We start from the raw sequence: 11,513 nt of genomic DNA, 5'->3' as shown, positions 1-11,513 counted from the left end.
TGGCCAGCCTGGGTGAGGGGTTGAGGGGCATTTTCAGACTGGCCACACCCCTTGGGGGTCCCTGCTGGGATACCTGGCCAACCTGGGTGAGAGGCTGATGGCTATTTGCAGGCTGGCCAAGCCCCCCAGCAGGGACCCTCTCCCCATGAGGGTGTGGCCAGCCTGAGTGAGGGGCTGGTGGCTATTTGCAGGTTGGCCACCGCCCCTTGTTTTATATAGTCGCTCTGATGGGCTTGTGGGTGTGGCTTGTGGGCGTGGCTTGTGAGTGTAGCAGAGGTATGGTCAATTTGCATGTTTCTCTTTTATTAGATAAGATCTACTGTTGGTTCTGTTTCTCTGGAGAGCACTGATTAATTTATAGGCCCACAGCTTGGAGCCTTCCTGGGCCTTCTGCCACTCCCTCCGTCCCTCTCTCCCTCCCTCCACATCTCACACAGATGCCCTTTCACCTTGGCCTCCACACTGGCTTATCCTGGAGGTCCTTCAGGCCTGCCCAGTCTCTCCAGGCCTTGGAACCGCCCTGGGCCCCTGCAGCAGCCACCTCACTGGCTCCCCACAGCCACTCCCCTCCACACGGAGCTTTAAAATACAGACAAGGTTGCATCAGCCTCCATCTTAGAACTCTGTAAAGGTTTCCTTTTGCCTTTGGCCTAGAAGGATGCCCCTATTTTCCTGCCCATTCTCCTTTCCCTCCCCTTCCCTTCCTGGTCTCCCAGTTATAACCAAGCTCTCTCTGGCCCCTCTGGGAATTTGCATAGACTGTTCTCTCTCTAAAAGTGGCCCATGCTAAAAATAAAATAAAATAACAGTGGACTTGAACTTGAGTCCCATGAACTATATGATCTGCAGCAATTAATTCAACCTCTTCTAACCGTGATTGCTCATGTAGCAAGTGAGGGTAAGAGCATCTTTCAACCAGTCTTATTGGGAGATGAGGTGAGCCTGAGATATGCTTCATTCCTCACCATTCTCCTCACCCATAACTCATGATATGTTATTTGGTCTTATACACATTCACCGAATGTTTACAGAAGAGTGGAATGGTTTTTTGCTAAGCTTCTTTCCAGCTGAAGCATATATACGATAGTCAAAGAATGTAGGCACTCCTGTGCCTGAGCAGGCAGAGAAAGCCTATTTCAGAAAACACCCAACGTGTCAGCTCTCAGCCCAGCAATAGTCTGTCTGGGCGATTTGGGTCAAGCCCCCCTTTCTGGAGGTTAGCAGTCATTCAAGTCCCTCCTGTGGGTGGCTTCGAGGCACCCTCTACCCTGTGATGCAGAAAGCCCGGGCACCCCAAGGGCCAGACAGACAAGAGCAGGGTGGTGAGAGTGCTGGTCTGGGAGGTCAAGCATTAGCCACTCCTAGTCTGGGAGGCCAATACCAGCCACTCCTGGTTGCTAGGAACCTGAATAACTACTGACATGAAAAGCTTTCCCACAAGAAAGGAATGTGAGTCACCTGCAGGAAGTCACAGGAGCAGAGCTGTCAGGCACATGAGCCTTGGAGAGCTGGGGTCTTTTATGCCCAGCCAGCCTGTGGCTCGGTTCTCGCCGCCCAGCCAGTGGTTCTCTGGCATGTGTGCTAGGTCGACTGTCTGATCTCCTCCGTCTCCTGAGCTGCCCCTCACGCTGACACAGACCCCATGTTTCCCACCAGGGAGCACTTTGAGGTGACAGGAGTGTGCACCAGTGGGGACATGGGTGGTGCCTGCTCAGTTCCTCTACCCAGCTGGTGTTTCTGCTCAGGGCCTCTCAGCCCCTGCCCCACCCTCGCTGTTCCTACCACCAGACACAAGACCTCTCCATGTTCATTTTTTATTTAAAGACTCAGAAACACAACATCATAGTTTGTCATCACTGTAAAGTCACACACTGACATTTGTGTTTAACAAAAACATTAGGGTGTGTGTGTAAATTGTGCAAAGTACAAATAATTCCCAGCTGGGCCACTGAGCTTATTTGGGGCACTAGAATCAGGGGGCTCTTGTCCAGCTCTGTCTCACCACATCCCTCCCATGGTCCTCTGGTGGCTCCATATCCCCAACATCTCGGTGACCTCCCTCAGTGGTGGCCATGGACTCCACTGTGCTCCTCAAAGCAAGTCACCTTGGCTGCCAAATGCCACTGTGCACCCAACTTGAGTAAGTCCCTGGGCCAGGAGGGAATGTGAGGGTTTCAGACAAGGTGTTGTTTCACCTTAGAAAACAAAAGGAGTGTTTCCTTTGAGGAAAGATGGCCTGAAAGAAGCGTCTAAGCCTGCTCCCACCCTTGTCTGCGGGTTAAATGGTCATGAAGGCTGATGGGTCTGACTGAACATGTTCGGAAACACTCAGCCTAAAGCATGAGGCCTGTTGTGCACTTGCCTGCCCTCTGAGTGCCCGGCATTTGCCCTGAGAGCCCCTCCTGAGAGGGTTCCTGGCTGGGGGGCATCACTTCTCAAGTCAGTCCCAATGGCCACCCCTGAGTCTGCCTCGAGCTGGGCCAGCTGATGCCTTGCAAACACGCTGCTGTGAGGGGTGCTGGCCCCGTGGCTGCTGCTTCCCCCACAGTCACTGAGCTGCTCAGCACTTCTATCAACCAGAGCACCATGTGGGTGGTGGCAGGAAAGGAAAGAAGGTCCAAGTTAGTCTATTCTGGTGCTGTCGGGTTTTTTTTTTTGCTCTTCTTATTCTGTGGGAATTGGAGTTAGTTCTGGTCTCAGTGGAGAATACCTGTCTCAGCCAGCATGTTTTTGGCAATGACATGATTTGAAACATGCACATGATTGATGTGCAAGGTAGGCAGCTAAGTTGGCAACTGATGGTCGCCATTAACTTGAGCCCAGGGCTCCCTATATTTAAACTTCATTTATTTTCTTGATTTAGAAGAACTTTCTCAAGCCTATTAAATATATTACCAGCAAGGAAATGAGCCTTGCTATAGGAACAATGCCACCAGCCTGGTAGCCACCTGGCAGTAACAAATATCCCAGTCACATCCCCAAATAGGAACTCTGAAAATAAGTGTTTGTATTTCAGAGACATCACCCCAGGCGAGGGAATGGGTTTCTGGATTTCGTTGCATCCCTAAAAATCAGGGAGAGTGTTACCAAAGGCTCATTATTCAGCCTAATTTAAACCTGAGTGATCTGTAAAAATGTATAGAGAGAGTTTACAAGTTGTGACTCTGAACAGATAAGAATGTATTCCTAAGGTGTAAGTCTCTTAAAAACAAGACCGTCTTGTGACAGGGCTCCAGGAGGCAGCATCTGTGGAGATGAGCTGTGTCCTGGACCCCACCTGTGGGGGCCCAGGGTCGGAGCTGCCCTTCCATCTCTCCCCCCGCCCCTCCCAGCTTCCAGCCCCCCATTTGCAGAGGACTCACTCCTGCTACCCCATGTACCTCCAGTCTCTACACCCAGGTTCACACTGCCCAACAAGGGAGCAATTATATACTGTAAAAAGGCAAGACCTTCACCAGGTATTGTAAATTGTGGTACTGGGGTAAAAGCTTCACATTTCAATAGTGATAAATCATATTTTGATAATCGAATTGTTGTCACTCTTGCTAAAGCAGTAAGAGGGAAATTCCGCTTTTTCAGGGTGGGCCCACCTTCATGCCCCTCTCACTGCCACACAAAAGGCGATGATAGCCACTTTCCCTGAAGTTGCATGTTCTTGAGTAACAATTACACTGTCTAGACAGAGCATGGGGCTTTGGTAAAGGTTGAAAGAAATTGGCTTTTTCCAAAGTACCTTGAATCCCCTAAATGGATTCCCTCTTATCCCGTGGTACAGGGCATTGTAGTGTTGAGAATGTGGGCTTTCTGGATTTCTCCAAAGTTGATATAGTAAATATAAAAATTCTGCCCATTTGATGTTTCCTTGGACATTTTTTTCTTTCAAACTCAACCAAGTCATTACAAAAAGGCAGCACCAGATGTTTGAAAAATAGGCAATGTATGACCGATTAGAAATATATAAAGTCTAATAGCTTTACATTAAAAAGATGTGAGAAATAAGCAATGCAAAGGGACAGTGGCCAACAGAAGTGTTGTTCCCAATGCTGATGGGGGACCAGCCATGGGAGCTGTGGGAGTCCCACAGGCTGCACAGCCAGGCTTTCCCAGGGGCTGGGCAGGTGGCAGGCGACTGAGGTATAGAGAGGCAATGAAGCAATTTGGACCCCACCTGCAGCCTAGACAGCCCATGAAGACATTCTGTGCCCCGTAGCCCTGCACAGTGAGCCACCTGGGGGAGCCACCTCGAGGAGCCACCTGGGGGAGACATTTTGGGGAGCCACCTTGGGGAGCACCCAGGCAGCATCTTCCTCCTCCTAACTCACTTCTCTACAGTTCACACGGGGTGGCAGGCATCTCATCCAAGAACAACCCCAAGATGTGCTCTCGGTTGGGGGTTGTGGGTGAAGGCACGATCCCCACACCCTGCAGGGGCCTTGGAAGGGACCTGAGGCCTGGGGGAGTGGTGGCCCGCTCCTGGCGCTTGGGCTTCCCGGAAAGCCTTCTCCCCGGTGAGTGGCGTGTGGAGAGTTTGTCCTCAGAAGCTCTCGACGAAGCTGCCGGGGAAGAGGCCCGTGCGGCCGTTCCTCTGCAGGGTGCCCTTGTACCAGCCGTCCTCACGCTTCTTGTGCACAAAGACAATGTCTCCCTCCTTCAGCTCTATCTCGGCCTCGCTCTGGGGCGGGTACGAGACCACGACACGGTACCTGAAGGGGGGACAGACACCACAGTGGGTGAGCCTGACCCAGAAGGCTGAGAATGATCCAGGGTGGCCCGCTGTCTGCTGGCAAGATCGCTCTTTTCTTTACCTTTTCCCCTCTGGAACATTGTCGTAATTTGGGGCTACTTTTCCCACTTAAGTTTTTTTTTTCATTTTTATTAAAAATTTGATAGTAGCCTTTCCCTGTGATGCCTTTTAGACCCTGATCCAGGCAGCTGGGATGTTTCCACCCACATGTGGCCTCTCCGAGCCACGTCCTCCCTCAGGCCACCTCAAACCTCGGCCTCCCGGTGGCCGGGGCAAGACAGGCGGCTGTGTCCCCATTGTGGCACAGGACCCTGACCCTGTGCCCTCAGCACCTCTGAGATCCTTTCATAAACAAGGCCTGGTGTTTTGCACCTCATTCCTGCAAACCTGGCCCTCCCTGTGACCTTTGAACTCTTCACCCTTCATTTTCAGACCAATGTGACATATGATCCTAGTGGTGACATGACCTGTGGGCAGGGCACTTGGAGGGGTGCTGTGGCCTGAGCTCCAACCAGACCAAGCACAGACCTCTGAGGGCCCAAGAGGCTCAGCAGGTGCCTGGTCGGGTGCACACCGGGTGCTATCCCTGAGAGCTGCCCCAACAGCTCCCAGATCTGAGACAGTGGTCTGCTCCTCCCCGGCATCTTGCCAAGAGCCCTAGTGTCAGCACAGGGCTGGTCTGGCGTACATCCCACACTCACACCTGTCCGCAAGGCCTCAGAGGAGGAGGAGGAAGGCTGAAAAGAAGCTGTGCTCGATCTGAGGACCAGCCTTCTTCTAAAACACCATCAAGGACAAGCTAGCAGGCGCCCTTGTGCCCGTACCCCTCACTGTCCCAGCCTGACAGGAATTGCCCTGCCCCCACCACTCCAGCCACCCATACCTTCCCCGCCCCTCAGGGAACTCACAGGGGCATGTGTGCTGACATCAGACTGGACCTTCACCCTCTGTCTGTCCAGCTGGACCCGGAGCAGGGCTCCAGGACAGAATCCAAGTACTAACTGTGCACGGGTTTGGTGCAGGCAAGGTGTAGCCACTCTCACTCCCTAAAAGCCCCTAGCTGAAGGTTGCAACAGGCTTGGGTAGGCTGAGGCGCTGGGGAGTACTCGGCCTGGCCAGGCCAAGATGCTCAGTAATTGTTCCTCCACTGACCAGGAGGGCTGAGCCTGGGCCACCTGGAAGGGCACGCATCCAGTCACCCTCGGTCACATTCTCCCCGTGACCTCGCCACGGGTCCCTCTGCTAAGAGACTCGGAGAGAGTTGCAGGCCCACAATGGGACTGACGGTTGAAGGGTGCGGCTGCCGGGGGAGTGGAAGGGCAGAAGTGGAGGAGGGCCAGCTGGGGGCCAGGAGCCTCTGCTGTTGGCGAGGGAGAGGCTGGGCAGTGGGCAGTGGGGTCAGTGGGACCTGCAGCTCCATCCACATCAGCCTCCCAGCAAACAGCTGCTACCCGTTCAGCTCATAGTCGCAGCTGACCAGGCCCCGATGATGCCTCTGCTGTGGGCATAAAAGACGACAGGAGTGGAAGTGTGTGCGGGGCTGGGTGGGGAGAGCAGGTCTGTGCTGTGGCTCCTGTGCAGGGGACCCAGGGCCCTCTCCCTGCACCCTGCACTCCCTGAGTGTCATGATGACATGCATCCCACTGCTATTCCCCCTCTCCCCTTCCCACCAAACTGTGTCTGGGCCTCCTGTCTTCCCTTCTCCTGCCAAAGGCTGCAGAGACCCCTCGATGCTGAGTAAGAAACTGCTTCCTGTATGGGGTGCACAGGCCTGTGGGGACTTAGCCCAGGATTGATGGACACAGTGAAGAATCCTGGCGATCAGCACAGTGGTGGTGGCCTAGAGGCCCAGGGCCTGACCTGGAGAGAGGGGCCTCTGAGGAGACACTATCCTGTATCCCCGTCTCCCTGCAGTGTCCGGGCCATGGTCTAGGCACACTGGCTGGGTGGGGGAAGGTGGGAGACTTTTTTTACCCTTGTCTTCCTTAGGCCATCAGCCAGCAGTAAAGGCCTGCCCTCCGCCCCGACCCTGCCTTCTCCCTTCAGCCACAGCCACACAAATGGCAGCAGGCTGTCCTGAGGGCTCATAGTTCTGTACGGAGCCTTTCCCTGGTACATTCTGGTCTTTATGAAACCAGGACATTCATTATAGAACAAAAGATCCCAAGTCTGCATTTCTCAGAGTGGCTCACAGACTTTAGGACCTGGGCCCAGATTTCTGCGTCCATCCTGTCCCTGCCTGCTGAGATGCCGGGGATGGGGCAGGGAATGTAGATTTTAAATAAATTCTACATACTGATGTCTCAGAGTCAAGGTGCTGAGTAAGAAAACATTGAGGGGACTTCATCTTCCCTCAGCCCCACTGGCTCACAGGCCTGGGTACTGGCCCATCTGGGCGGAGCAGACAAGCCTTGTCCAGGGCAGTGGCTGGGCTTGGGATGACGACCCAGGCTCAGCCTCGGTGCCCACAGCCCCTGGACACACAGACTGTCTGTTCCAGGCGGGCAAACTAGGGCGGAGAGGAAGGAGGCTTCCGCGGTTTATGTGACAGGCATGCATGCTCCTGCGCCTCAGGGGCGGGCTAGGTAGGCTGAGTGCCTCAGAGTGGCTGCAGGTACAGGCGGCTGGGCAAGCTTCCACTGCCATCCCTGGGAGCCAAAAGCTGGCTTTGGGGATATGGAGGAGGAGAGAAAGGAGCATATAAGTTCCACCCTCCTCCCAGCCCAGTGATGCAACAGCTGCCTGCAGGCCATGCCCTGAGGAGGACAGATGACCTGTGAGGTCAGGCAGTACTGCACACACCACACTGTCCCCAGGCCCCAGCACTCAGGCTGTGTGTGCGAACACCAAGATCAGCCTGGGTTGTCCCTGTGGCTTTCTGCCACCCTCACCTCCTTTCCAAACACCTGCCTCCTCTCAATTCCTCAAGGAAAAGAAAGGCAAGAGTGAGTTGATTTCTCAAACTCTGAACAAAAATTTGTTTTTGCCAGATGTGAAACAAACAAGCAAATTTTAAAATGTTATTTGTTAGGGGAAAAAAAGTACTTTTGTGCTTCTGAGCAATAAAATAGTTTAATGAGCCTAGATGGGTGATGTGGGCGGAATATATCCGAGACAGGCATTTAACATTTCTGTCCAGATCATTCCAAGACTCTGAGCTATTCTTCCTGCTGCACAGATGTAACTGGCACTTCCTGTTACAGGCACCAAACGCCCGGGCACACTGGAGGATGGCAGCTCCTCCCGGTCAGGACCACACGTTTTACATCAGTGAGAACTCTGCTGAGATGAGGTTATGTCGCCCACAGTTAGTTTTCAGACATAAGACTCAGGGAATAAAAAAGCTCAAAATCAGAATGAGTTCTTACCACTGCATGTTGCAGTTAGCCTTGTGTGTGAGGTTTGAAGTGTCCTCTTCCTGTGTCATCTCCCCCCCAACAGCAGGGGCCACAAGGGGCCTTGCCTGGCAGGCTTTCTGCAGCACTGGCTTCAGCACTGTGGGGGACACGTGGTCCCCGAGTTACTGGAGAGTGGTCATCACAGAGCAGTGTCCTACCAGGAACTTGGAAATGTTAAGGACAAATCTATACCCTGGATACCACACTCTAATATCAACATGTGTTTCAGTTGCCTATTGCTGCTATATCACATTTCTTCAAACTTAATGGCATAATGAAACACGAATTTCTTATCTCATGATTCGTTAAGTCATCCCACAGTCTCACAGGAATAGAGTCAAGGTCTCAGCAGGCCGGCTCCTCTGGAGGCTCCAGGGGAGACTGTGCCCCGGCCTTTTCCAGCTCCTCAGAGCTGCCCGCATTCCTGGGCCGGGAGGCCCTTCCTCCATCTTCAAGGACAGCAAGGGCGAGGGAGTCCTTCTCCCGTCAGATCCCTTTGACCTCGTCTTTTGCCTCCCTCTTCCACTAATAAGGACTCCGGTGGTCACACTAGGCTCACTTGGATAACATGGAATAATCTCCATAGTTAGCTATCTTTATTCCCTCTGCAACGTTAAAGTCTTCTTTGCCATGTGGGGATCATATAGTCATGACTTGGGGAATTAGGGCACAGACATCTTTGGGAGTCATTATCCTACCTACCATGCCACACAATACATCAAAGTCAAAAACTTGGACATCCTAATGAAGCCACACAACGTACAGGCCAGCAAGAGTGAGGATGGACAGACTACATGTGTGCACATATGGAAAAAGAGATGGTGGCAATAAAAAATGGATTAATATATATGTTATATGATATAATAGTATTATATATCATTTCATATATTATTATTATTGCTATTGTTTATGCATTCATAATTTTCCAGGTATTAATCTAGGTTTTCACGAATATTATAACTACCAGATAGGTATTATTATCCCCATTTTATATATGGGGAACTGCAACTCAAAATAAAAACAAGCAGAAACCCTTATTTGGAGTGAAATGGTGAGTGTGCCTATTGCTCGAAGCCACTCTGCAATATTGCCAAGGAGAGCCAGAGGCAAGCATGCGGAGGGGAAGGGTGCTGGGGTGGCTGCCCACAGGGAGATAGGACATTAGTTATGGAACTATATGTGTGATCGTGAGGAAGTTACTCAGCCTTTTACTAAACCTCAGTTTTCTCATCTATAAAATGGGGTTACTGAGGGGATGAACTGAGGTGCTGGCAGATGTTAAGCTGCATGTACACATGGCTGCCCTGGATGTGTATGGCTGGGATCCATATCAATTGGTAAAGGTTCTGAATATCACCCCTGCACAGAGTGTTCTGCAAATCCTAGTTATTCTAAAAGCAGGTGTAAAGACAGACTTATACTTTTGCTGTTTAGCAGATCATCAGTTGCTGGCCCATGTTGTCCCTCCACCACCTTGGAGAGCAATTTGTTCTCAGTGGCTCAGGATCTCAATGCCCCCCCAATGGCTCGGCTCTAAATCCTTCATCAAAACCGTGGATTGACAAATTGTGGCCTGCACCTAACTTGTGTGGTCTGACAGCTAAGAATGTTACATTTTGAAGTAGTTGAAAAGAAAAATCAAAAGAAGAATTATATTTCATGACACAGAAAAATCGCATGAACTTTAAATTTAGTGTCCATAGGAGGGTCTACTAGAACACCCACCCCAATGTTTCCATATGTATATGGTGCCTTTATGCCCTCGTGGAGAGGCGAGCATTGCAACAGAGACTGTGAGCTGCAACATCTGCAATACTTATTATCTGGACCTTGTTAGAAAAGGTGTGCTGAGTGGACCCATGTGAAACCTCTCTCCATGGCACCATTATCCTGAGCTGATGCCACACCCTCTCTCCACACCACAGCCCCGTCACCCTGAGCACATGCCATCCCCTCTCTCCAGAGCCCCGTCACCCTGAGCACATGCCGTCCCCTCTCTCCAGAGCCCCGTCACCCTGAGCACATGCCGTCCCCTCTCTCCAGAGCCCCGTCACCCTGAGCACATGCCATCCCCTCTCTCCAGAGCCCCGTCACCCTGAGCTGTTCCCTTCCCCTCTCTCCACAGCCCCATCACCCTGAGCACATGCCATCCCCTCTCTCCACAGCCCCGTCACCCTGAGCTGATGCCATCCCCTCTCTCCACAGCCCCATCACCCTGAGCTGATGCTATCTCCTCTCTCCACAGCCCCGTCACCCTGAGCACATGCTATCCCCTCTCTCCAGAGCCCCGTCACCCTGAGCTGATGCCACACCCTCTCTCCACAACACAGCCCAACCCTTATTTGAATCTGATCCTCTGACCTCTTGTAAAATTCAAGCACCGGCACCCCACAAACATGGCCCCATGGACCACGTCACCTCAGTTAGACTCAGTTTCCTCAGACTCTAGGCTGAACCCTATGAAATTGCTGGTTTTGTTATAAAAAAAAATAATAATGTCAGCAATTTCATGTAGCTCAACCCAATAGTGTGTGTGTGTGTGTGTGTGTGTGTGTGTGTATCCTTGAAGCCAATTTCGGGTTAATGTTTAATTCTAAGATGTCAGAGTAGGCTAAACTTCAAAAAAACTGCTTCCTGTGTGGGGTGCACAGGCCTGTGGGGACTTAGCCCAGCGGCCCACTCCAGGGGTTCCTCAGGATTGATGGACACAGTCTCCTCTCTACACCGTTTGGCTCAGTATCCATCAGTTCTGAACAATTTCCTGATGAATCACTTGTAAATCCCAAACTCAGGACCCAGAGGGATTCAGAACATGAAATATGCTCCCATTTATTCCCAAACTGGTTTTATACGATGCTCACCTCCAAGGTCAGGACCCAAGTAGTCCTGGCTAGTGAGGGGTGTCTAGTCAATTTAATCCTCAGGAAATCCCCACTGTCCCTGCTCCCCAAAAGTGGCTCCAGACTTCACAGATCAACCCACAGCGTTTTAGAGGATGCAAGCTGACCCTCAGCCTTACCTCTCTCTGGGAAATGGCTTGGGCTCAGGGCGGGCGGCAGCCATGGAGAAAGGGGCTTTCCTGGAAGGGGATGAGGAGAAGTTCAGGTCCAAGGAGCCCGTCTTTCTATGCAGTGGCTCCATTCCCATCGCCCCCTGAATCTTGCTCTCTATGGGGCAGGACCCTGCCCGGCCATGGAGGGACAGTGAGGATACTTCGAGCCCCACTGCACCCTGGAGCGAGGCGTCCACTGCCACATGGGGGTCATGGGTGGGAGAGATGGACGGTGGGGAGCGATTCTTCTTCTTGGTGGATGCCCCGGCTAGAAGTTTCAGCAGCCCACTCTTCTTCTCTTTCTGGAAAGACACACAAT

At 52.1% G+C, this 11,513-nt stretch overlaps 1 protein-coding gene across 1 annotated transcript in view; it reads right to left on the bottom strand.

The window, feature by feature from the left end:
- Positions 1–3,461: 3,461 nt before the first annotated feature.
- Positions 3,462–11,513, bottom strand: part of SH3RF3 (SH3 domain containing ring finger 3) — a 284,548-nt gene continuing 276,496 nt past the window's right edge. The window contains exons 12-13 of the mRNA XM_006760235.2: positions 11,162–11,496; positions 3,462–4,703 (exon numbers count right to left, since the gene is read on the bottom strand). Of these exons, the coding sequence (XP_006760298.1) occupies positions 4,535–4,703; positions 11,162–11,496 (504 nt within the window). The 3' untranslated portion in view covers positions 3,462–4,534. The remainder of the gene's footprint in view (positions 4,704–11,161; positions 11,497–11,513) is intronic.

This window comes from Myotis davidii, unplaced genomic scaffold, assembly GCF_000327345.1.
Source record: "Myotis davidii unplaced genomic scaffold, ASM32734v1 scaffold677, whole genome shotgun sequence".
Classification (NCBI taxonomy): Eukaryota; Metazoa; Chordata; class Mammalia; order Chiroptera; family Vespertilionidae; genus Myotis; species Myotis davidii.
This window is presented reverse-complemented; position numbering and strand designations above follow the sequence as displayed.